Source organism: Serinus canaria, chromosome 3, assembly GCF_022539315.1.
Source record: "Serinus canaria isolate serCan28SL12 chromosome 3, serCan2020, whole genome shotgun sequence".
Lineage (NCBI taxonomy): Eukaryota > Metazoa > Chordata > Aves > Passeriformes > Fringillidae > Serinus > Serinus canaria.
In genome coordinates, this window is record NC_066316.1 from 107,286,982 (window position 1) to 107,312,865 (window position 25,884).

The following is a 25,884-nucleotide window of genomic DNA, read 5'->3' on the forward strand; positions in this document are numbered from 1 at the left end:
ATCTGTTTCATTAACCTGTTACCAGTGTAACACAAACTCTTTGTGCAGATTAAGTTTTTTACCATATGTTGTGAGAATATGCTGAATATACAAAGCTACCAGAGACCTTTGTTTAGTTAGTGCTTCAGTTGTTAAGTCATATCACTGTCTCAGGAACTTGTGTCACAACTTATAATGTTTCCCTCATGATCCACTTTAATCAATTGTGATCTTGGGATCAGCCAGATCCATGAAGTCTTGAGTTTGTTACAAATGGATGATGTCTCCAAAATAGGAAAATAGTCTCTTTTGTAGAATTCTGGATATAGTGACAGACATGCCCAGGAAACTGAAAAAATTTCTTCACATTTTTTCCCCCAATTCTGTTAGCCATTCATTGATTGGATTAAAAAAAGCCTGTAACACTCTTTTATTTTAATTGATTTTGGAGTGGGGTGGGAAGATACTCTGAATCATTCTGATGTCCTTTCTGGTAATTCCTGTAGAGGAGTATAAGAGCAGCTATACTGTGTTAGTCCAGATGTCTAAATAAAATAGTTTTTTTCTTTCTTTGTTTATTTTATTTTGTTTTGATTTACTCTTGTTTTGGTTTTGTTTTGTTTATGTTGGTTTCAGGGTTTTGGGGTTTTGTTTTGGTTTTGTTTTTTTCCCTCCATTGCTATTCTAAAATACCTTAAAATTAATTTTCTTTCTTTAATTGTGTCTCAGAATTCAGTTGACATTTTCTTCAGATCCCATTTCTGGGTGGTAATTATCAGTTCAGAGTCCATCACAGAATACATACTGCCATGATCATTTCTTTGTACCTTACACTTGTGAGTTCTGAATTTCATGATCAAGTCACTCAGACTTCTGTGACCCAATGCAGATCTTCACAGGCAGACTTTGCTTTTGTTAGTCTCAACCAAGTAAAATTTTCCATGGTGTTGCATCACTGATCACTGCCTTTTCCACATCACTTGAGAGCAGAGAGTAAGGTACAGGTTTACACCTCATTCCTGCAGAGCTCTGGTGATAACATCTCTGTATTGGAAAAGAAAATAATTTATCCCTACTTTTGTCTCCTATCTTTTAACCAGGTTGGTATCCAGGTGAAGTCCCACTCCAGATGGATCTCTCTAGGAACCACATTTGGTGAGAAAAGTCACAAATCCCTGCTGGACACCCACCTTGGTGATATCAAGTACATGCTTGGCTATAAACTCCTTGCCATCCTCTTCCAATTCACAAGGTGAGACCACAGATCATGTTCATAGTGTTGTTTTCTGTCATGGATTCATTTGAGCAGGAAAGTGCCAGCAAAGCCCCAGCTGAGAGCACCAGTTCTGATAAATGATGGTTGCAAGAGGCAGCCACTGGTGCATTCAGGAGCTGCTGATTTTTCTGGTTTTCCCTGTTTTTCCTGTTTTTGCACTGCCTTGCAAAACTTGAGTTTGGATGAAGAGCCCTTTCAATGTGACAAGATTGTAGTTTTACAAGAGTTCATTATTTTAATCAGGCTGGTGTTATCCACTCAGGAGCTGTTCAGTACTGTGCTTAGAGTCTTTCCTCAGTGCTTAAAATGATTTTCACAATCCTCTTGAGTTCTGCCTTTTTTTTTTTTTTCTTTAGCTCTCTACTAGTTGTTAATTCTGGAGCTGAGGAAGTGCTTTGTTAGGAATAACCAGAAAGTGCATATTCATAGCAAAATATTTATCTTTTATGTATTCTTCACCTCCCTTTCTCTATTCCCCTAGGTTGCATAAATGTGTCAGCACGTTATAAGGGTCCACGAACGTTTTACCTCTCCCTTTATGTTTCATCATCCAGTCTGCTGTGTGACTAAATTAGCTCAGGAATTAATGAGGTAGAAAATGTTATTGGGGTGTGGGTGATTTCAGGCACCACATTACATTCTTGTGTGGCATGGTCCTTAGATTCTAGTTTACTTATTTGTTAACTTCAGTGCAATCAATGGAGAAATTTGTTAAAACCTCAAGATAACACAGATTATTTCCAGGAGATGCCTCTTCATTGTGTCCATTGCTAGCCAAGGGGTAACAAACAAACAGACATCTGTATCTGAGCCCGTGGTGATGCTACAACCCTCTCCAGAGTGGGATACAGCTGGTAGCAGAGCTCTTCCTGCTGCAAGAGGACAGGCCCTCACTTGCAGCAGCATTCCTAATTGCTCCCTCATCTCCTGGCTGTGCATTTCCCAAGTACCACCAACAGGGATATTTAAAGATCCAAAGTCAACTTTTCTCATGGCAGATTTCCAGCACCTCCTTTGTCCCTGATAGGAATCTGCTCAGGACTCTGCTTTCTTCAAACAATTTCTTTCTCCTCTTTTGAGCAGGTACAGCTGACTTCAGGCTGCAGAGCAAAGTCACCAGGCAAAATGTCATCCCCAACCACTACAGGTCTCCACTGCCTCTTCCTGCTGGCCTCAGCCTGCTGCCAGATACCACAGGGCTCAAACTTCTATCCATTGTCCTATGTAGTGAGTATCATTCCCCACCCCCACTGGTTTTCATTTGGTCTCTGCTTGTATCAGCCTGATGTTCTCCTTTACATCCACAAAACCTTGGAAGAAGTCAGAATAAAAATGGGGGGTGGGGGGGAATCTGAACCCAGAGTGTGTGAAAGAGATCGAGAAATCCAGAACTGGGCTCTTCAAGTTTCCCAGTTTAAAGCCCCTCCAGAAGGCACTGAACAAAACACATCTTGTTTCTCACTGTGTTGGTCTGCAAGGGGTTTCAGTTGCTGTCTCTGGAGCTAAGTCTACATAACATATATGTGGACACTGCTCCTGGATGGAATTCACCTATCCTAGGAGAGAGGAACCAAATATATCTGAGTGGCATGTTTGCAGGAAGGTGACAGGACTGTCTCAACAGCAGGAAAAGTACACATGACCAAAGCTCCACTCATGGGTGATTTGTGTTTAGATGTTACCCATGAACTGAGATTTTACTTTAGTTCCCACTTTTTCAATAATCCTCACGGATCCTCTCTGTTTCACCAACAGTGTGAATTATGGAAAGCCACTTTGTGCTTCATCCTGTACATGTATTTGTTAACAGACACTTCATGCACATTTTTCCCTAACAAAAAAGACAAAAGAGGAACAGAGAAACCCAGGTTCTGACCAAATGGAAGTAAATATAATCTGGGTAAATCTACCAACTCTTGGTCATCACAATTAGTATTAGACCAGACAATACTTCTTTTATCTTCTCCATTGTGAGCAAATAGAGAACCTCCTTCTTTGAGAAAGTTAAAAAAAAAAGAATAGGAAATGTGAAGAGAATGGTGGGAACTCCTTAAGCTATTTCTACCACTACCTTCTCCTTTGGCAAAACAAGATATGTCTGGTTGCAGCAGCCCCATCTGCACTTCAGCAGATGACTGACAGTGGCCAAATATCTAATTTGTTCTGATTTTTCAAGCTGTCTTCATCTCAGCACTTAGGCGTTTTCATGTAAAAAAGCAACACCTCTTTTTTTAACACCACTGATCATGGGACAGCCTGCAGATGAGTCATTACTTAAGGGTGAGAAATATGTGAAGTATTTAGCAACCTAGCAATACCCTTTGGTTGTTTGGGAGAATAACTGAAAGAGGAAACCACTGAGTCCAACCTGGAGGAGGCCATGGGTCACAGGGCACTTTCTGTAACTCCTGCAGCCAACCCCTAACACCAAGGTACCATCCCAGCAGTGCAAAAAGTGCCAGCACTCCCTGGGATCCTCACCCCAGCACAGCTGTGATACAAACCCCAGCTCTAATCACACACCAGATGGTTCCTTTATGTAAAGAGATGACTCAAGAGTTGCCAAGCTATTCACCCTTTCTGTAAATAAAGGTTTCAGTAGGAACCAAGAAACTGGCAAAGCTGCACATTTCCTGCCTGTGCCTTTGCTTGTTCTTTAGCCTTTCTTGCTTACAGTGGTGCCAATGTATTTTTAGGGCACAATTAAAAAAAAGATAAGATGGTCTGAATCTGACTTGGCTGCAGCCTGTATAAACCCAGCCAGAGTGAAGTGGAGCTAACCTCTGCCATGGTCAGCTGTGTATTACTGATGGCCCCAAAATAGCTGACCTGGAAACTGAGCTGGAGCCAAGGCTTTTCAGTCCCCTTTCTTCTGCTCAGGCTGGCTCTGCTGCTGCAGAGGAAAGCAAAAGGTGATCAAAGTTCAGTTTCTGGATTCAAAGTGAGTGACCAGGTTTCCCAAGCAGTTCACAAGGCTGGCCCAGGACTAAGTGCACTGTGTCAGCCCCATAGAGGTCTTGAGGCTCATACACAAAATCCTCCTGAGCTGGGACAGCTGGCTAGCAGAGATATGCAAAGAGGCATCTGCAAACTCAGTACATCCCCTTAACTGGTGCTTAACCCTTCCCTGCTGGAAGATAGAAATTTTCTGTTTAAAGAAGAAGATGGGGTGGGAGGTTGGAGAGGTGAGGCCAAGATTAGGGAAAAAATTATCTATGTCAGTATTTTCTTCCCTAATTTCTTTTGCCAGCAATAGCAGCTGAAGTTTCACTTTGTTATTGTCATAGAGCTTCACCATTTATTTTTTTTCCCCCCACAGATTGACAGCACGCTAGGGCAAGAAAGCTTCTTCCCAGAGATGCAGAGGCAGAAGCGAAACAGTACGTACACAAATGTGTGGTAACAGCAGGTTTCCAGTAGGCCCAGGGTGAAACCACTGCTAGGGACAGCATCTCTTGGTGTACTGAACTGGGAACATCAAGGATGAGGTGTGGTTGTGCTTTAATCCCAGCCAAGCACCACAGTGCTCCTGGCTCTCTCTCCCTCAGTGCAATGGGGAACAGAATCAGAAGGATAATGTGAGAAAACTCACAGGATGAGATAAAGACAAGATAATCCTACATGGCTCAGTCTCTGGTTGGCAACCCATCAACTTACTGATGCTAAGGACAAAAGGGATGAGACAGCTCTTCTATGAATATATTATGTCATTTATATCAGCTTCCTATGCTCTGACACCAAAGAAACCTGGCTTTTGTCAGAAAAGGAGCAGATAGAACAGAAGCAGAATATCTACTGAGTGGGGAGCAAGAAGATTTCCTAAGCAGAATGCCACACTAAGCTGCCATTAAACAGCATCAAAGACCCCAAATGCTAAACTAGAGGCCATCAATTTGTGATTTACCCTTAAAACACAACTTTGCAGTGTCATTCTATTTCTCTTTCAGAGCTTATTCTTGACCTCCCCCTTCCGGAGCATACTTTTGACATTGAAGTAAGCCTGCAGGATTCATCTTATCTGGAGCCAATCAAAGACTATTTCAAAAACATTAATCTTCCAATTAATATTTCAAATGTACAAACAACAGTTTCAAACATCAGCGTTACAACAGGTGGGTTGGTCATCAATTTGTTTATTCTGGATAATGTGGGGTTTTGTCAGTATTTGATGTCTCCCACTTTTACCACCCATCATGCTTCAGCATCAGCAAAACTGACCCACCTCTGCTGCTGCTGAAAGACCCAGCAAGGCTGAAGCTGTAGCACACAACAGCATATTTGTTATCTGTCTCTCAGCACTCCTCTTTATATAATGTTGGCATTAGGAATAGCTCTTGATGCTTTTCCTAAGGAAGGGACAAAGCCGGAGGAAGCCTGAGCCAAAGGATTTTGTTCCAGCTTGGCTAACAAGCAATCTGAGTTACTTTCAAGTTTCAGGAAGCTGTGACAGCAGTTATCAGACTGTTTACTTCCCTCCTCCTGTATCTGGAACATGGATGGCTGTAAGAGGCTGTACTCTGACCCTGACAGAGAAAGGCTGCGTGAGACAGAGCTCACTTAACCTATTCTTACAGGGCAAGACAGGTTTTATTACACAAGTTGTGGTTGTGCAACATCTCATCCAAGTAATACAGCAGAGCATATACCAGCACACCAAGCATTTACAACAGCAAAGGAGATTTGATACCTTCGTATCACTGAGCCATAAAGCAGCAAAAGGAAGTGTTCAACAGTTTCCAAAACAACATGCAAATGCATCTTATAAAGGCCTTCAGGCTCACATGTAATGTGTGAAAATCAATTTGTTAGTATCTTACTTTGCCAATGACACATTAAGAGCAGAAAAAGTTATAGTAATGTACTCTGTTTTGCCTTTTTTTTATGGGGTGTTTTTTTGTTTTGTTTGTTTGGGTTTTTTTTTGGTTGGTTGGTTGGTTGGTTTGGGTTTTTTTTTTTGTTTGTTTGTTTGGGGTTTTTTTTGGTGTTTTTTTTGGTTTTTTGTTTTGTTTTTTTTTTTTTGCTTTGGTTTTGGGTTGGTTTTTATTTTGGTTTGGTTTTTTTGATTGATTTGGTTTTTTTAGTGCTTTAAAGCACTTAGTGATAATCCTACCTTCTCTCACACAGCATCTGCCAGGGGACAGAACAACCAGAACACACCACCTCATTAGCCACTGGGATTCTGAATGATCTTGCTCTTACAATCTCTAAAAGCTTAAACACTTGCTTTCAGCTCAGGTGACATAAAAACATTCAGTCTGAAAAGTATTATGGGACCCTGGCCAGTATGCCGGATAAACTTTTAGGATCAGACTTCACATCTCCATTCAGTTACTTAAAAGCAATTGATCAGACTTTTCCCTGTGCCAGTCTGGTTCCCATTTCTTGTTAGTAATTTACAATTAGTAGAGTAAAATTTGCAAGCTGTCAGATCATCATTTTGGCATCATTCAAGGGAACTCACAATAAGGGCAAGATTTTGAGATCTCTGTCATGAAGACACAGAAAGATAAATATTTATCTTGCAGTAGCTATGCCCTATTTACCATTCTCATGGATTTCTCTGTCTGTCTGACTCCAGTCTGCCTGCCCAGTGGTGAGAGCAGCAGCTGCTGTTTCTGTGAAAATGGATATGCCTGGCCGAGCACGGTGTGCAGTGATGTGATGCCCTGCCCTTCTCTGAGCCTGGAACCAGCCCTGCCCTGTGGCTACATGCAGAAAATGCCTTTCTATGGACCCTACTGTGAGCCCCAGACTGAAGGTGAGGAGACACAGAGCAGAACTTCATTGCTGTGCAGCTCACATACTGCTTAGAGGTCAGAATAGTGATGAAAGGTGTGATGAAAAAACACATCAGGACTGAGCTGGCTACCACACAGCCTGTGAATGAGGAAAGTCTGCAGAGATGGTCTAAAGCTCCTCTCCTTGTGATATGAGCCCACCTTGACCCAAACACTTGCAGATATTTAGTTGCATTTGGAGCATCAACTCCTGGAATCACTCCAATGTCTCTTTGGGACTTTCAGCTTTCTCTGAGCCAAGAAAGTTTAATCTCATCAGATTTTCAGCAGATTCTCACCTCATAAGCACTGTTTTTATTATTTTGCATTTTTATGTCTTTCCTTACAGAGTCATGTGGTATGGGAGATCCCATTGTAATGAATATGTCAGTCAGACTTGACTCAGACTTCCAGGACAATCTCAAGGATTCTTCCTCTCTGTTATACCAAAAATACAAAGTGGACCTTGAAAAAGCGGTAATGACTTTAGGTTTTTTATCTCTGAAAGTTGTGAGCCCCCTAAGTAAAGGGGTGTTTGCCCCAAGTGCCTGGTGTTTACCCCAAGTGCCTGGGTGGTCAGTGTCTCTGTGGGGAAGAGGGAAGGGTGCAGCAGTGGGAGTTGCAAAGTGGGGCAAAGCTGATTGCATTGATGGCAATGAAAGCATTCCCATTTATTTTAATACACTGGGAAGTATTTAGGGACCTTTTGTATATAAAGCATGAAAAAAAATCCTATTATTGGTCCTAGCTTAAATCCATGTGGGTACACATGGAATGAAACCATGAACAGAAATGTGTTCCATGACACCAGGAGGGCACCAAGCCTGTTGTATCAGATATGTTACATGTCCTTACTCACATCAGGAATTGAGAGTTTCTTATTTTAAGCACACTTCAGTAATACACACAGGACTTACACGGTCTCACCTGTCTTTGTTTACAGTTTAATGCCAGCTACAGATGTCTACCAGGCTTTGTATCGGCAACAGTAACAGGTTTTAGGTAAGTAAATAATTTCATTTTTTTCCTGGAAAACACAAGTCTTCCTGTTCAGTCTCAAGGAGACACAAGTCAGGCAAAGGTTACATTCACTCTGCCTAGAACCCACTCCCAGCATGCACACACTGAATAACAGAATAATCACTGAAATGCAAAGCCCAAGTATGAACATGGAAATGGGATTGTGGGTAAAATTCATCAGTGCACAAAAGTCCAAGAAACACAATCATTCTCCAGCTGGAGCAAAGCCTTTTATGGAAAAGACTGAGCTTCACCCAAAGGGGAAAAGAATACAAATAAACCTAACATCACTTTCTAGGCCATGAGGAAGGTGAATAGTCAATAGTCAATACATTGACTCTGGATACAGCCTTGGATAAAAGAGACATTGCTGCTGTCCACACATGTTTAAATGCAGCTGCATTTTAGGTTTCTAAGGAAAGTTTACTAGAAATAAACATCAGACAAGGAAAATGTCACATGAAGGTGTTCCTTTTTAGGGAAGACCTCTAGCACAACTTTCTAGTACAATAGAGCAAGTCTTGAATGCCAAGAAGAGTCTCCACAGGGGAGTCCTGTGAGGTCTTCCCATCCATGCAAGACGAGTCGCCCCAACAGAGAAAACCACTAATATACAAGGATATTTAATTCTGGTGCTCATCTCATTCTTGTATCTGTTTAGCCCTGGAAGTGTTTTTGTGAACTTTGAAGTAAGAACAGGAGCAGCAAGCTTCACTCAGGTTGGAGATTCCAACAGAGCTGTACCGCAGTTTCTGGATTCATCGTACCAGCTAAACCCATTTACCTTCACAAGAGTAATCACTAGTAAGTTTAAAGCTCTCAGTACTTTCCTTCAACCTTTTCTTTAGTATTTTTAGCCTGAATCATGTAGCTGCCCTGTAATGTTGATAATTTGATACTGGAGTTTCAAGAAACATTTATTTCTTAGCTGTTTCATTTTATCCTGTGTCACCAAAGCTTAGGACCCTCATGAGAGGACCATGCATGCAGTACCTCCCATGAAAAACCAAAGACTTCCAGCTACTCCACTGACCAGTTATTGGTTGGACTTGATTATTTCAGGGGTCTTTTCCAGCCTAAATGATTCCAAGTGATCCCTGATATGGTCTGTCCAGGGGAAAGAAATTGAACACCCTTAATTCACCTCCACAACCGAGACAGCTCTAAGAATGTCAGGCTGCCAGCACTTCCTACTCTTTAAACAAAACATAAAGCTTTTGCAGTTTACATGACAACACATTCCCCTTGGCTTCCTTGGCACATTTTCCATGCTGCTGCTGGACAGTGTGTTACAATTCAGCTGCTGATCAAGTGCCCTGGAGGTGTTCTGCTCTCAGTGCATCAAGTGCTGGACTGTCTGTCTCAGAGGATTACTTCAACCTGGTTGCTTCTCCTCCCATCTTACCTGATTAGAAAGTAGTGGTGGTGGTAATAATATTTCTAACTCTGCATAAAACCTTCTGGAATTTTTAGCTGAGAAAGACACTAAAAGAATATGTTGAGGGAAAATCCCATGGCCTGTATCAGAGGTGGTACCCTGCAGCTGACATAAAGCACCTGGGACCCCTATAAGATGAAAGACTCCATAAAGATGAGCTGAAGTGACAGTAATGTAGAATGTTGCTCTCTGTCTTCCCAGATCAGACAAACTTCACCGTGAAGCCCTCAAACATTTTTGAAGGAGACACAGTAAGACTGACCTGTGAGATAAATTCAACATTTTCCAATGTGACCTGGTATCACTTTGACCAGACCATCTCAGCTGGCTCCCGGTATTCAATAGAGACAGTTTTAGCATCCGCAAGATCAATTCTTAAAATTACCAACGTTACGACGAAGGATTCTGGTATGATTTTCCATTGTTAAAACAGCAGATGTAGATCTTTATTGTGGCTAGTTCTATAAAAAGCAAAGATTAATGCAGTGGCTGCATTTTCTAGAGGAAATGTAAAAATTACACTGCCCCTCATAATTTTCCTGTTGTTTTCATTCATGATTTATGTATTGACTGGCATTGCCAGCAAGATGTGAACTGACTGAAGTGATTGTATGTGACTGGGTGTTCTAAGTGCCAGGCTTCATTATCATATCAGGGAGACAGTGGTGACTCCGTGGCTGTGAGGCCTTCCCACCCTTTTGGTGTGGTGATTGGAGGCTGTGGTTGAATTTGTCCTTAATGCTCTTGCCCCCTACACACACATGACCTAACTAAATCAAAGCTCAGAGTCCCAGTTTTTGATGTGTAGGGATTTCTGAAAATCAGAAATAGGAGAACTAGTAGCATTTTTTCTGGGAGGATCTATCAGGGGAATTATTATGTATTATCAGAGCTTGGGCTCAAGCTTCCACTCAGCTCATGTCTTCGAACCACGAATTCTACATTCAACTTCAAAATGTAGAATTCACACTTCATGTGACCAGGTATTTGGGCACATGTCTGTGAGGTAGGAATAGTGGATGCAAAATTCTTTGGACTGAGGATGACCTGAATCTGGGTGTTTCCACTCCTATGTAAGTGGTCTACTCATTTGGCTACCCCAGGAGGGAAGGGAAATCCACATACTTAAAATATGTGGGAAATGTGGAGCTCTGATTGCCAATCTTGAAACCAAGCCTGGCTGCATCCAGGGGACTTGTGCCTGAGAGAGTGGCTGATAAAGAGAAAGGGATCTGTGGGTCCTGGTCAGTGGCAAGTTGAATGTGAGTCAGCAGTGCCCTGGCAGCCAGGAGGGATAGCCATGTCCTGAGGGGACATCAGGCACAGCATTGCCAGCCAGGCAAGGGAGGGAATTGTCCTACTCTGGGTTGGGGAGGCCTCACTTCAAGTCCTGGGGGCAGTTTTGGGCACCAAAATACAAAAAAAGGCATCAAGCTGTTGGAGAGAGTCCAAAGGAGGCCACAAGGATGGTGAAGGGCCTGAAGGGGAAGCTGTATGAGAAGGAGCTGAGGTCACTCGGTCTGGTCAGCGTTGAGGAGACTGAGGGGAGACCTCATTGTGGTCTCCAACTTCCTCATGAAGGGAAGCAGAGGGGCAGGTACAGATCTGTTCTCCCTGGTGACCAGGGACAGGACTCAAGGAGGTGGCATGAAGATGAGTGTGGGGAGGTTTTGGATAACTGAGAACAGTTTTTCACTCAGAGGGTGACTGAGCATGAGAAGAGGCTCCCAAGGGCAGTGGTAACAGCACCAAGCCTGAGAGCTCAAGAAGTGTTTGAACAATGCCCCCAGGCACATGGTGTCACTGTTGGAGTGTCCTGTGCAGGGCCAAGAGTTAGGCTCAATGATTCTGATAGAATACTTCCAACTCAGCATATTCTGTGATTCTGTGATAAATACTCTGCTCTGTTCAGTACCTTCTGAGCAGCTTAAGAGCCTCCACTCTGAGGCCAGTTCTGGTGGAGTTCACCCTGGGCACCTCTCTGTCACCTGTTCTCTGTAGGAATCTTTTTACCATGACATACTGCTACCAGAAGGACTATGGGCAATATACAGATCCCAAAAACACCTACTCATCCAGATTTGAAATATTTTGGTCTGAGAACACTGATCTCAGGTACCCATCAACAGTGAATCCTAATCTAGTTACATTTGGCACCAGGGGTTTGCAGAAAGCATTCTGCAGGTATCCTGAGGGTACATATTGATCAGCAAGTAGCAGAGACACTGCAGAGCAGGGACATGTGAAAAACAGCTGTGGAAGTAGTTCCTTGTTCCAAAATAGAGGAAAACTCAGCAAAAACTGTAATTTATGCTCACAGGTTCCTATAGTTGCGTGTTCATAAGGAGCAGTATGTATCACACAGAGATACACAACGGCACAGAAACAATATCTGTCTTTCCACTGCATGTCACTCCAAACTTTGAGGACATCGATGTCACATGTAACAGTCCTGAAGTGCAAGGAAAAGGTCCTCAACTGTCCTGTTGCATTGACAGACACTTGACATCTCTTAAGGTTTCCTGGAAAGTAAATGGAACAATCAACATTACAGGTAAGGTTAACAAAAGGTTGGCTTTCACTTGCTAGGTTTGCTCACTGCTCAAAGGTCTCCTCCCAAGTGGCTGCCCCAAATCCAGGATGAATACAGGGTATGCTCCAAAGGTGTTAGGGCCAGGGAGAAGGACAGGCTCTCTATGTGTTGTGCAGGTGCCAGTGGGGTTCCAGGCATCTCTATACACTGATGCCTTAAACTGTGCCATCCTGGATGGGAACAGCTGCCTGGACCAGCAGCACACCAGATTCTTCCAGAAAGTTTATTTCTGCATGGTCTAATTTTGAGAGCAGGGATGAGTGCATCTATGCTATCTCTGGAATTACCCTTGGGGTACAAAGATCTTTCATGTACCACATACTGAGATTTGGCTGTTGTGAGGTGCAAGTGCTGCCCTGTGAAAGAGTTGCAATACAGATAAATATGAGCACTGTTTGCCTCTCCACCCGGAGCTGTGATACTTCACATACCAGTTGGGTCAGAGGCATCCCGTAAGGCTTTCCAATATGAAGAGTTAATAAGACACCAAGTAAATGTGCTACAAAGAGCTACAAAGTAACATGAAAAGAAATGCTCATAAATGTCTATGAACCATCACCCTAAACTGTCTATTGCCCCTCTTAATATTTTATGAGTATGAAGTAACTGTTTATTGTTAACTATTGGCTGTAAATGAAGCTTTGCAGAAAGCAGGACAGCAAACTGAGATAAAATCTTCAAAGCTCATGCAGGCACTTCCTCAGAGGACAGTTACCAGAGTGCAGCAATGCTTGCAGGGAGAGGGGGTCCTGGCTCACTGCAATGGGCTTTACCCCTGATTCCCTGTGGCCAAGCTTTCCCCCAGGAACTCTGCTCTGCTCTCATGTCAACTTTTCCTGTCAGCTGCAGCGTGGGACAGCTTTAGAACTCACAGCTAAGCCAGCACTCTTCAGATTTTAAGTTGAATGACTGTCAAGTACCTCTAAATTTTTACTTCAAAATTAGACAGCATTAAAATCTGCAGTGTTTACTCCTGTTTTACTTACCTTTACTCACCCTAAATATCAGAGATAATGAGCTTAGGCTTAACCAGAATGCTCTTCATTTTGATTGACCCTGAGATTTCCAAGCAATGTGGTTGCATTCTGACTGGTTTTGGCAGGAGGAATCTCAGCACAGAGCTGACTGCTGCCACTCTGTAAGTGTTGCCACAGCAAAAGATGTGAATGAACTTCAGTGATGATGAGTTAAAAGTCATGATGTCAATACATACAAACCCACAAGTGTTTCCATGGCTGGAGTAATTGCTTGTGCTTTCCAGAGGTATTTTTGGACATCCGTAGACCTTTAAATAATGCTTATTTCTTCCTAGGAGTAACCATCTTGAGTGGAAACTGCACTGGATACCAGCTCAACATCAGTGAGTCCCTGTGCCCCCCTGAGAAGTCAGGTGCAGTGACCACATACACGTGTGAGATGGAGACCGGGCACGGAGCCAGGCGCGCTCGGAGCATCGCAGTCACGTACCTGCGGAAAGGTGAGGGGCAGGGACTTGTCACAGAGCACAGCTCTTTAATGCACAGATGGCCTCTGTGGCACACAGAATTTGTGAGAAAACGATTAAAAGTAACTCTCACTAATGTGACTTTTGTCCTGTATTGTCTCAGCCCACGTAACAATATCTTCAAGCACAAACTCAACAGTTTCCGAGGGATACGGGTTCAATGTAACATGTGAAAGTGATGTGAGCAATTATGACAGCATCAGTTGGAAAATCCAGTCTGGAACCGGCACAAAACCAGTGGACTGTGATATGTGCATCAAAAATAGCAAATTCCCAGCCATGTCTGTGCTCACTGTGAAGTCTGCCTCGCAGGACTGGAGAGGTGAGTAAATCTGGTCTCATTGGCTACGAAGGCAATGAAATCTCTGTACCTGATCATTTACAGCATCCCTAGCCCTACAAGTCACTATGCAGCCTGGCCACAATAAATAAAGAGCCCCCAGAGTTAAAATTTTAAGTGTTGGAGGACATCAAGGCTTGATGTTGCCAACAGCACTGTTTGTTCAGCATTCATGACCATGCAAAAGCTGAGGAGCACTTCTGTCAACTGAGACATGGTTTTGTATCACTTCTTTTAGGCACCTACATCTGCACATTCTCCCAGAAAAACCTGGACAGTTCTGCCAACATTACCATGGAGGTGATTTCCCTGCCCCTGAAGCAGAACATCCTGATAGACCCCATTGCAACATCGATACAGTGCCAAGTGCCACATGCCCTCGAGTGCTGCATAAGTGCAAAGACTGTGAGAGACTACAAGGTTACATTTGTGGTTCAACAAAATGAATTTCAAGTTGGTAAGACACAATAAACTTGCAGAATCATTAGTTTCACTCTGTGTCACAACCCAGTCTCTGGGTTTTTTGTTGTCAGTTAGGTCTGTGTAAACAAGTCATACTTACTGATTTCATGACAACTCAATCTCTGGGTTTTTTGTTTTCAGTTAGGTCTGTACAAACAAGTCATACTTACTGCTTTCATGACAACCCAAGAGCACTTCTGAGGGTGCAAAAAAAGAGAAATGGATTTTTATAGGATGTTGAGCATGACTGGAGAACATGTCTGGGATTAATACTGAAGTCACTGCTATGGTGATAAATACATATTAGGTAAACTCAGCACTTGGTTTGACTTGCCAGGCAGGGAGATATGAGCATTCTGACCCTTCTTCAGATTGGAAATTGCTGTACTCCTTTTCTTTGCTTTTATCTTCCATAAAAAATGTTACTTAAGAGAACTTGAGAAAATGTTACTTAAGAAAATCTACTAATTAATGAAAAATGTCGAGTAACCCATTAAGTATGCAATTCAAAAAACTACTCAATTTTCTTTGAGGATACAGGGGGCACATCTTTAACAATACAAAAGCCTACGCTTCTATGTCTTCAAATTTAGGGCAATTCTGCCACTTCCCTGACATGCTTTTATATACTGTAAGTTTTCAAGAAGTTGTTTTTTATATAGTAGAATTTTTTGAGTGAGTTATAAAAATGTTACTTTGAAAAAAAAAAAAAAAAGCAAATACAATCTACCAAAAATAACTCAGGAAACACGCAGGAGTGCAAAAACAACAGGCTGAGTAGTAAAGCAGGTGGAGACTGAGGAGGCCTTCAGTAGCTAAGAAAAAGGCAAGGATGTTGTTGGAAGAGACTACAGCTGGAGACCCACCCTCAGGCACAGGCATTCTGAAGAGCAGTGGAGTGTGGCACAGATCCTGGGTTCAAAGGAGCCCTGTAAGAACAGCCAAACACTATCCCAGCCTAACCGAAGCACCTGTGGTAAAGGCACAAAGAGTGGTCTCAAAAATTATTTTCAAAGCAACTTTTGGTTACTGCACAGTTAAGAGACTTTGGGGAAGATTTGTTCACACAACAGTAAATGAAAAGGAATTGATCATGCAGCAGCTGCCAGATTCATTACAGAGGGAGTAAGACACAGAGGTCATCATACAGAGAGGGAGCTTTCTGACAAAGGAAAGGGTTTTTTTTCTAGCACCCACAGAAAATAAAGTTCTGACAATGCTTTCTGCTGGTTTTAGTTGACTGACCCCCAAATCTGTGTTAACCTGTCTTCATCTATCTGTACAGAGAAAAGGAGAAAAGACAATTTGCTTTGCTACATGTACAATCACACGGAAAAAGAATGCAACAAAGAGAAAGAGTTCGTGGCATATTGCAAGTTTGTCAACCGCATCGGACAGGGAGTTGACAGTGAACATATAAGACTGCACTTGATACCTGGTAAGGAAAAAAGTTACTGTTTATAGCTGTTATATAGGACATTACAATATCTTTGTTAAATCAGGTGCCACAAATTCATCACCAGTGACATCTAACAGAAACAGCTTTTTGTTATCCAAGAACTTTTGTCTCCTTTTCTGATGGGAAATGTTTACACAAAGAGGAAAATATCAGGTTTTATGTAATTTAAAAAAATACAGACAAGATGTGTTTTCTTTGCTGTATTTGAGAGTGGACCCAGTATGTTCCAAAGCAGTGACAGTTTAATCACTACTGCAGGCTGCACCAGCAAGCTTCATCCCCTGTGTTGAAATGTGGTCATGCAGCTTCCAGCTTGCACCAACAATTCAGCAAGGATCAAAGACTGTGGTGCCTCATCAGGCTCAGGGGGACAGCCTGTGGGAGAGCATTTCCACTTTGAACACAAGAAGGGCAACCTCTGTGAGGTGCTGCAGAGACCAGGGCAGCTTCCAGTCAGCTCTGCAGGGAACGTTTTGTAATTAGAATTCAGCATTGCTAAATCCAGCTTTGATGTGTAGTTCTGACAAGAATTTGGATATTTCAGCTCTTTTATTCTAAATTGGAAAGGAAGAAATCTTGCACATCCCCCTGATGCTGAAATGTTCTTTGTTCCACAGCAGCGGTACCTACAGTTGAATCACTATCTGCCAGATTTCACTCTCTTAGGCAATAAATATGCAGACACTATAATTACTTTAATCACTTTAATCAGCAGATATTTACTGATATGACTAAGCCAATCAAAGACAATTAGCAACACCCACGGTTCATCAAAAAGGTGTTGAGGCCTCACTATGGAGGTCTTAATGAATTTCCTGTTAGTGCTACAGCAGTGCTGAGTACCTTAAGAGAATAAATTTTGTATTAATTACTGTTCACTTAATGGTCAATATAATCCCACTTCAGATCTGTTTAACCCTGTAGTCTAACAAAAAAATCTAAGTCTTTGGGTGTTGGTTTGTTGATTTGATTCAGTACTCAAAAATTGGAGCTTTATTAGATTGCCTTTTTAATTTCCTGATTCATAAAAATAAGGATTGTGAGACGTATACACCCTGAAAGATCATAATCAATGAAAACAGTAAGCTGAAATCCTAATTTCAAGATCTTTGAACAGACCACAGATTTTGTGAGGGAAATTCATTCATCTCCCTGCTTCTTATTTTCTGTCTCTGTCTCTTCTCTGTACAGGTAAGAAAATTTCCTGCTCAGACAGCTTGGGCATTGGAACAGAAAGGGCCATATTAATAAAGCCATGCTGTGATGTAAAAAATCCAAAAGGTTTTACTCGAGGCAATACAACTTACCAGTGCATCAACAGCTCATGGAAGGTTGCAAGGAATGACTGCCTGTCTGGACCAATAAATGACCTGCTGTCTAGTGCTGAGGTAACACTCATGGCTCTGTGGAGGTTGGGGTGGGGAGAAAAAGTGTTGGTTGCATGATTTTTGCTTATCATAATCTAAAATATATGAAGCGTTTAAAAGTTTCTTTTAAAAGATATGAAGAATGTTTAACTTTATTTACACCAGCCAGCAAAAGAGCCAAGGCCCCTCCTGGGACACAGAGGGCCCGAGGCACTGCATGGATAATGTCCATACACATGAATGCTCTGTTCCCAGGCAAGGTGACCGTGTCCATGGCATCCATAAGGAGCAGTTCCTGCCCTGGAGCGTTCCCTGAGCTGTGCTCAGGCACAAGCCCAGTGCATGCTACAGAGCACACCAACAGTGAGGCCACAGGAACAGCTCCAGGCCACTGCCAAGCCTCATCCCCAGGCCCTTCCCACAGTGCCCACACCCTTGGCCACTGCACTTGACAGATGCGTGCCAGGCCTTGGTTTTCAGCCTTGGTATCATCCCACAGTGCTCTTCCCATCTACAAACCATCCAGAGTCACCTTTCTCCCAGCCGGGTTAGAGGATTTCACACAAGTGATGTGCTGTTATCTTCTGTTCCAGTCCTTGGTCAGCAGCCCCGAGGCAAAAGTTCAACTACCCTCATACCTTGCACAGCTTAAGGAACAGACAAAAAAGGAGCTAACCACAATAAACAATTCTTCAGCAAACCTAGGTGCAATTGTTACCATCCTGGATATGGTCTCCTCCATCCCAGTTGAGGCAGAGGAGCTCACTATGCAGGTAAGGTTTTATTTTGTCTTATCTACACCTACCAAGCCCTTTGGCCCCTTTTGTCAGAGAAAATGATGTTTCCCCTGAAGAAGTTTCACACTTGCTTAGGATCAAGATCAGGAAGGTGTTAAAGGAATGAGATGAAGTGACAGCAAAGATACAAAGAAGTTTATGAAAACTCAAAATTATGAGGACAAGGAGTCTATGCATGAAAGAGAAGCTGCTGTAAGCTTAGCAACTAGAAATATTTTAGGAACACATGGATATCTCCAGCACTCTAAGACAGGAAAGGACAAGGGATGATGGATAAAAAATTGGACAAGAGCCAGCAATGTTCTCTTGCAGCCCAGACACCCAAACATGTCCTGGGCTGCTTAACAAGGAGTGTGACCAGCAGATGGAGGAAGGTGATTCTGTCCCTCTAGTCTGCTCTGGTGAGATCCCACCTGGAGTACTCCATCCACCTCTGGGGTCCACAGGGCAACAAGGATCTGGACATGCTGGAATGGGTCCAAAGGAGGGTCACAGATATGGTCAGAGGGCTGGAGCAGATCTCCTGTGAGGACAGGCTGAGAGAGTTGGGGTTGTCCAGCCTTGAGAAAAGAAGGCTCAGGGAAGAACTTATTGCAGCTTTTCAATACTTAAAGGGGACTTATAAAAAAGCTTTTTTTCAAAGCCTGTAGGGACAGGACAGGAACAATGGTTTAAACTGAAAGAGCGCAGGTTTGGATTATGTATAAATAATAGGAATTCCTAAAAACTCCTATAAATAGGAATAAATTGTTTGCTGTGAGGGCAGTAAGGCACTGCAATAGATTTGCCACAGAAGTTGTGGATGCCCCAAACCCTGGACGTGTCCAAGATGAGGCTGGATGTCCCTGCCACCTGGAAGGGAGGTTGGACTGGATGACCTTTAAATGTCAAAACTATTCTGTGATTCTATGATTCTATGAGTAGAAGTAGGAATAGAAAAAAAAGGCTGAAATAGGAATAGGGAGAGTAAATTCCATGATCAAGCAAGGAAAATAGGTTGGATGTAATAACAAATGAATAACAAAAGAAACCTTAGAAATAATTAGCAACCTCGATTATGAGGTCCAGAGGAAAAGCACTGCTTTTCTGAACAGAAAAGTGCAAAAAGGTTTGATAGTTTGTAGATAGAGAGCCCTACATGAGACACCAAGAAATCAAAGCCAGCACGAACACTGAGAAGGAAAGGAAAGATGGCTGGAGATGCCAAAAATGCCAAACAATGCCAAAGTACCAAATAATATATAAAAAATAGTCACACACTCTGCTTTTGGAAACTGTAACTTGCAAACAGAGTGTTTGCAAAGGGTTAACAACTGAAGACTTGACATGGACTGAGCAAAATAAGAAAGTGCTGGGCTTTTTCAAGAGGCACTTCTAGGACCATGCATAAATTACCATCAGAAGCAACCATTAATTGTGTGGGATTTCTGTAACTGCATTATTCTGTTGTTGTTTCAGAATTTCTTATCCACAGTGGACTTAATTGTTGACGATTCCACAACTGGAGCTTGGGAAGACCTGAATAAAGAGGAGACACGGCAAAGTTCTTTGTTACTACAGTCGGTAGAAAATTTTTCCTTGCGCCTCCAACCAGTTAATAACACCATTCCTTCTGTCTCTGCAAACACTGTTCATCTCCAAGGGGTAGTTGTCAAGGAAAATAACAACCCAGATTATAACAAGGACTTCCGCAGTGCAGGAAACCTCACAGTCAACGTGCTCATTAGTGAAACTGAAATCCAGACTCTAACCCAAAATTCAACCATTGTCAGTGTGATGTACTCAAAACTTGGGCACGTTTTGCCCCAGAAAACATTTGAATATGTGAACGGTTTATTAATAACAACAACTTTGAGCAGCAACAGAAGCCAGAAGTTTGATGTTAATATGACATTTGCAAAGAAAGACTTGTCTCTAAAGATGCCCAAGTGTGTCTTTTGGAACTTCACACTCAACAGTCACAGGGGAGACTGGGATAATCATGGCTGCACAACCACAGAGTTAGGAGATTATGTCATTTGCTCCTGCAATCACTTGACATCATTCTCCATCCTGATGTCACCTGATAGATCCTCCGAGCTAATATTTGAAAATTATATTTCTTATGTTGGCCTGGCCATTTCAATCATGAGCTTGGTGGTCTGCATCATAATTGAATCCTTGGTCTGGAAGTACGTGACAAACAACACAACCTCCTACATGCGCCATGTCTGTATTCTCAACATTGCTACATCTCTGCTGATTGCTGACATTTGGTTCATTGTCACTGCCTCCATCACTGATCAAAACCAGCAGATGAGCAGAGACATCTGCATCATGGCCACCTTCTTCATCCATTTTTTCTACCTGTGTGTCTTTTTCTGGATGCTGAGCCTGGGCCTCATCCTTTTCTACAGACTGGTGTTCATCTTACACAACACGAGTAAGACTGCTCAGAAGGCGGTGGCATTCTGCCTGGGATACGTGTGCCCCTTTGTCATTGCAGTCACCACCATCGCTGTCACACTGCCAAGGAACAGTTACACAAGAAAGGATGTCTGCTGGCTCAACTGGAAGGACAGCAAAGCTCTCCTGGCCTTTATCATACCTGCCTTGATCATTGTTACCACGAACTTGTTCATTGCCGCAGTTGTTATAATAAAAATACTGAGGCCAACTATTGGGGATAGGTCAAGCGGGCAGGAGAGGAAATCTCTGTTTCAGATTGGCAAAAGTGTGGCCATCCTGACACCACTGTTAGGCCTCACCTGGGGTTTTGGCCTTGCCACCATCATCAAAAACAGTCATCCAGCTTTCCACATCCTCTTTAGTCTGTTCAATGCTTTGCAGGTGAGTTGCATGTATTTTTGTTTCCTGTATTATGATTTAACATAGAGACATTATTGCAGTGTTGTGCTTGGCAGGGCATAAGAACACCAGGGAAAAGCTTAAATTTGCCTAACACATCCTTATTCCAAAAGGGCTCTTTGGGAAAGCCATTCCAGGAATTCAGCAGTATTTCATATTCTCAGCTGCCTTAGCAGATGTGCCATATAGATAAAGCTGGCCTAAAGATAACTCCTTACTTTACTAGTAGTTTTGGGATCAGCTTCACTGCTGAAGACCAGGAGAACAGCCCTGTTATGTTCAGGTAGGCAAGCCTGAGCATCCCTGTTTCTATTTATAGTGCAACTGGAGGCATCATCCTGTTATGCTTTTTTGGGTTCCAGTACAAACCACAAGAAAGTCACCAAGATCAGCTGAGAAGTACTAATGATAAATAGAAGAACTCACAAAAATATACCATTGAGAGTATTCAGTCAGTATGACTTTTGCAACATATTTGGGTGGTCAGTAGGATCCCAATAAAAGGAAATTTCTTAAGGACAATATAGTTATGTGTACTCTCTCTTTAAAGAGAAATCTTAAGATTTCCCATTGTTAAGAGTGGCATCAAAACTGTTTTCTTCAAACCGAACTCACTGGCCATTTTCTTGGAACCTACTAGTTTGCCTGGAGAGCACAGGTAGGGCATGTCTTCCATGCATTCCTATTTCCAAATACATTTAGTGCTACCAAACTATCTGTGTCAGTTTATAGACCAGATCAATGCAGAATTTAAATAGACCAGGCCTGGGGAGCTGCCAAATGAGCAGTCCACTCTGTGACATGCAGTTAGAAAAATGCTCTCTATCAAAGAGTTTAAAGTTTAAATAGTACCATTTAATAGTTTAAATGGACAATGTTGGAGATATTTATGAGATATTGAAATTAAAGACTGCTGTCATCAAAATGAATGTAATTATCTGTTTCCTAGGGATTATTCATTTTGGTGTTTGGGACTCTCTGGGATAAGAAGGTAAGGATTCCAGCTGTTTCTTATATTATGTCAAAATACTGTTGGAATTTGAACAGAATTTCTGTATTTACTGACTGACTACTTTTTAAAAAAAATAGATACAAGAAGCCCTGTTGAAGAGGAATTCATCATCCAAATGGAGTTCACAGCAATCAAAGGTTAGAATCTTGACCTAAAAATGTATTTCAGTTACTGCTGAGTATTCTAATGTTGTCCAGTGCACTTTAAATTCTGTATTATTTATTAGAACAACTCAGAGAGGACACTAACAACATAAATATTATTATGTCCCCTTTTTAAAAGCTGGCACTTTAATTGTAAAAAATTGGTAAAATATGAGAAGGCGGTTAGTGGACATTTGCTTTAAATTCCACAAGAAAGAAACTAGAAAATGTAACCTAAACTTTTAGTTAGAAACCAAAATTTTTTGGCACTAGTATTTGTTCACAACCTGAGAGAAATGCAAGGGGAACTTCTTGGGGAATTATTGTTTCAATTTACACTTCTGCATTTATAACAGCAAAAAATGCCAGGATATGTAAGAAACTTAGAAGGGTTTGGGTTGAAATGGACCTTCAAAATCATCTAGTTCCAACACTCACCTCCCCCTCTTCCCGAGCTGCCAGTGGTGCTGGCATCACCCTTATATGACAATAAAGCTTGATTTTATATTGGTATCTGAACAGGGTTTATTCAGAAGAGCCTGTACAGGTATTGCTAAAGAACTAGGAAGCCGACTTAAAAGCAAGGATAATTAAGAAGATGAGAACACAGGCTCAAAGGAATTAAGAAGTCCATTAAGGTTGAACTGTCAGTTAAGAAGAACAGCATTGGATCAAATCACTCCAGTTTCCACAGGAATTGCTGAAATTGGAAACTACCCTCAGAGATCATCTTGCACCATATTCCCATCAGAACATGGTCAGCTAGAGCTCAGAGCTGTGTCCAGTTGGGTTTGACTAACTCCAAGGATGGAGACACCACAAGCTCTATGTGCAGCCTTTTCCTGTGTTTGACCACCCTCACAGTGAAAGAGTTTCATCTTAAGTGGGGTTTCCTGTATTTCTATTTGTTCTCAAAGCCTCCTGTCCTTCCACTGGGCACCAAGGAGAAAAGTCTGGCTCTGTCTTAACTCTGTCCTAATGAGACAGGCCTGAGTATTCCTGGCATTGGGTTTGTTCCTCCCCAGGAGTAGAAGGACTTTGAACTTCCCTTGCTGAACTTCAAAAGATTCCTGTCACTCAATTTCTCCAGCCTGTTGAAGTCTGAGAATGAGCAAATAAAGCAATATCAAAGTCCTTGATTAAGCGTTTTATATGTGATTCATTTACCCTCTTTCGCTACCACCTTATGATGCAAGTGACAGTACAAACACTGCCTAATTTCCCCCAACAAAGTACAACTAAATAATGACTAAGGGCTGAACAGAAAAAGATGTGGTTTTCATACCTTTTTTTTAATACATCCTTGGAGAAATAACATTAAATTATCCAACCACTCCAGAACCAAAAAAGAAACTTAATTTTAGCAGCAAAAAGTTCCTTCCTTCCTTCCTTCCTTTGTATCTGGACTGCGGAGAGTTGTGTTCCAATGCCCTCTAGCGTGTCAAGTTAAATTTGCCTTGTATTATCTCAGGCTGCTGGCTGTCAAGAACAATCCCCATTCACAAAAATCTCAGCTTCTGTGGCTACCTTCATGGTCATACTGGCACGGATAAGACAACAGGATCCCATACTGCCTGTTAGGACAGGCTCTAGAGCCTAAGCCATCCTCCCTGGCCAAGAGTTAGAGACAAACAGGTTTCTTTTAAACAAACAGTTTCTTTTAAAGTTGATCTCCTCCATCACCAACATAAACATGTGAATGTGTGAACTTGATACCTCACAAACATCTAGCTTTGCCTTCTGTGGATTGTTTACTCATACTACTGAAACAAAGTTTATTGGAACCTTTTTTATTTATTTTCTCCTAAAATGGGACTACAAAGAAAGTTCTTTTGACAAAGAGCATTTTTCTCTCTTTCAGTCATCCTCCCTGATCCTGGTGACACCAATGCTTGCTATGAGCTACCCATTTTCAAGAACCTTTAACAACTTATGTGGGAAAACAGGTATGTGACAACAGTTCTCCCTTACTGAAGCACAAACAGGATTTGACTCTTGCTCTCAGGGTCTGTCTGTCCTGCTATCCATTAATCTATTTTTCTCTCCATGCATCCATAGATTGTTTTTAATCTTCTAATGCAAAGGAACTGCAACAAATCAACTGTAGCATAATGCTAGCAGTGAAATTGGCTATCTCTAAAACAATTATTGGATGTTTCACCATTTCTAAACCCCATTAAGTAAGCTTTGTTTTGAGCTTAATGAGATCATAGCACAGTTCATCTGTTGTTCATGTGCTCTTCACCACCTTGGAACTGCATTTCTTCAGATATTCTCTGCCTGTCATTTTGTGGATATCACCATTTAGTTATGACTTCATATTGCAAAAAGCATTTCTGGAAATAACATTTAATTTCTAAGTGTCCAGTCTTTGTATCCACATATTGTTCAGAGGAGATAGTGACACTTGGGTCTTAGTTTAGAGCCTTGTGGCCATAAGAGGATGGGAGCTGGGATTCATCTCAGGAGCCTGTGGATGTGTTGTGTTCTGAATGTGTCCTGTGCTTCAGGAGAAGCACTAAGTGCCTTCATTTGTGTGAGAAAATCATTGCCCTGTGGCATGGCTGGCAATTCAAGCTGACACATCCTGGCTGTGTCACCAAACACACAGAGTTTTGTGGTTGCTGGTATTGCTGTAATCCAGGTAGTGCCAGGGCTGCAGGGCAAGGCAGAGCCACCTCGGCCACCAGCACAGCTGTCACTGTACTTACTTTGCAGACGACTTGTCTAACCCCTGTGCTTTGTTTTGCAGGCAAATACAGAGTATCTTCTTCTGAGCCATCCACCTCTTCCACTGAAAATACTTCCAAGGCATATTCCTTGCTTAACTGAAGCACTGGCAGTGCCAAATCATGTAACTCTGAAAGGACCTCTTCCAAGACACACACAAAAGGTTCCTGGGAGTCACCAGGAAGCAGACTGCTTCATTTTGGCTGAATTGTGCCTTGGTGAATTCTTCTGGAATAATCATTTCTGGTTAATGTGTAAGGCAGGGAAGCTGAGAGAGGAGGAATTTTCCAAGTATTGCCAATCCCAGAAGAGATGACAAGGATTTGAAGGCCTTCATGTACAAGAAAGGACATTGGGAATGAAGAATTCTCAGCCCTTTAGGGGGTGCTTAGCACTATGCAGTTCTGAGACATGAAGTGCAGTGCTTCACACGTTGTTGTCCAGTGGATTTGGTATTTCCCCTATCAACTCTCTGAATGATCCCAAAAGCCTGTGTAGATACACAAATACCTCACAGCTTCTCTCCTGCCCTCATATTAGAGTCTGAAAAGGCCATTGTGGTTTCCACTTTCTATTTAAGACTTTCTGGAACTAAACATTTCCAACTGAGAAGGCCCATTTCAGATCTCCACTTTTGACTTACATAAAATGAAGACTGTGATGATTCCTGCATGGTCTTCTTTCAGATGGAAAGACTGAAAGCTCCATGTGGCACTTTTTTTGAAGAAAAGGAACCTTTATGCCCTTAACAATATTTTTCTTTCCCTTGATGTGTAATGTGGTAAGACAGAGATGGTTGCTGCCCTCTGCCACAGCGGGGACTGCATTTATTTAAAGCATAGAAATGTTAAGAATGCAAGGAGTGCCTTGTGTAAAGTCTGTATGTTTGGGTCTTCTCTCAGAGGAGAAACACACTTGAAGGACTCAGAGAATAAGCTCTATAGTGAGTATAAATCATCATGTGCCAGGCAGGATGAATGGTTTTATATAAATTATTGCTCTAATACTACATTTGTGGAACCATTTATTTCAAGCCTGTACACCTTTAAAGACAGGACTCCTGTCTTGAGAAGAACCTTAAAAGTATTTATAATGCACACAAGTGTTGCAAAATTTAATGTACAATATGGTAGCATCATG

General features: G+C 42.0%; 1 protein-coding gene across 4 annotated transcripts in view; it reads left to right on the forward strand.

Moving 5' to 3' along the window:
- The window catches only part of ADGRF5 (adhesion G protein-coupled receptor F5), a 41,326-nt gene extending 15,573 nt beyond the window's left edge, over positions 1-25,753 (forward strand). For 3 of the 4 annotated variants that reach the window (XM_050972348.1, XM_018921518.3, XM_018921527.3), the window contains 21 exons: positions 1,080-1,231; positions 2,339-2,482; positions 4,575-4,635; positions 5,203-5,367; positions 6,834-7,013; positions 7,382-7,509; positions 7,976-8,034; positions 8,714-8,856; positions 9,692-9,898; positions 11,811-12,044; positions 13,396-13,560; positions 13,691-13,909; positions 14,166-14,384; positions 15,675-15,827; positions 17,040-17,236; positions 17,809-17,988; positions 19,471-20,841; positions 21,809-21,850; positions 21,949-22,008; positions 23,876-23,960; positions 24,767-25,753. In XM_050972348.1, the coding sequence (XP_050828305.1) occupies positions 2,381-2,482; positions 4,575-4,635; positions 5,203-5,367; positions 6,834-7,013; positions 7,382-7,509; positions 7,976-8,034; positions 8,714-8,856; positions 9,692-9,898; positions 11,811-12,044; positions 13,396-13,560; positions 13,691-13,909; positions 14,166-14,384; positions 15,675-15,827; positions 17,040-17,236; positions 17,809-17,988; positions 19,471-20,841; positions 21,809-21,850; positions 21,949-22,008; positions 23,876-23,960; positions 24,767-24,846 (4,050 nt within the window). In that variant the 5' untranslated portion in view covers positions 1,080-1,231; positions 2,339-2,380 and the 3' untranslated portion in view covers positions 24,847-25,753. Of the gene's footprint in view, positions 1-1,079; positions 1,232-2,338; positions 2,483-4,574; positions 4,636-5,202; positions 5,368-6,833; positions 7,014-7,381; positions 7,510-7,975; positions 8,035-8,713; positions 8,857-9,691; positions 9,899-11,810; positions 12,045-13,395; positions 13,561-13,690; positions 13,910-14,165; positions 14,385-15,674; positions 15,828-17,039; positions 17,237-17,808; positions 17,989-19,470; positions 20,842-21,808; positions 21,851-21,948; positions 22,009-22,536; positions 23,154-23,875; positions 23,961-24,766 lie in introns of those variants that run through there. The other variant, XM_030236282.2, reaches the window with a different exon arrangement.
- Positions 25,754-25,884: the final 131 nt, after the last annotated feature.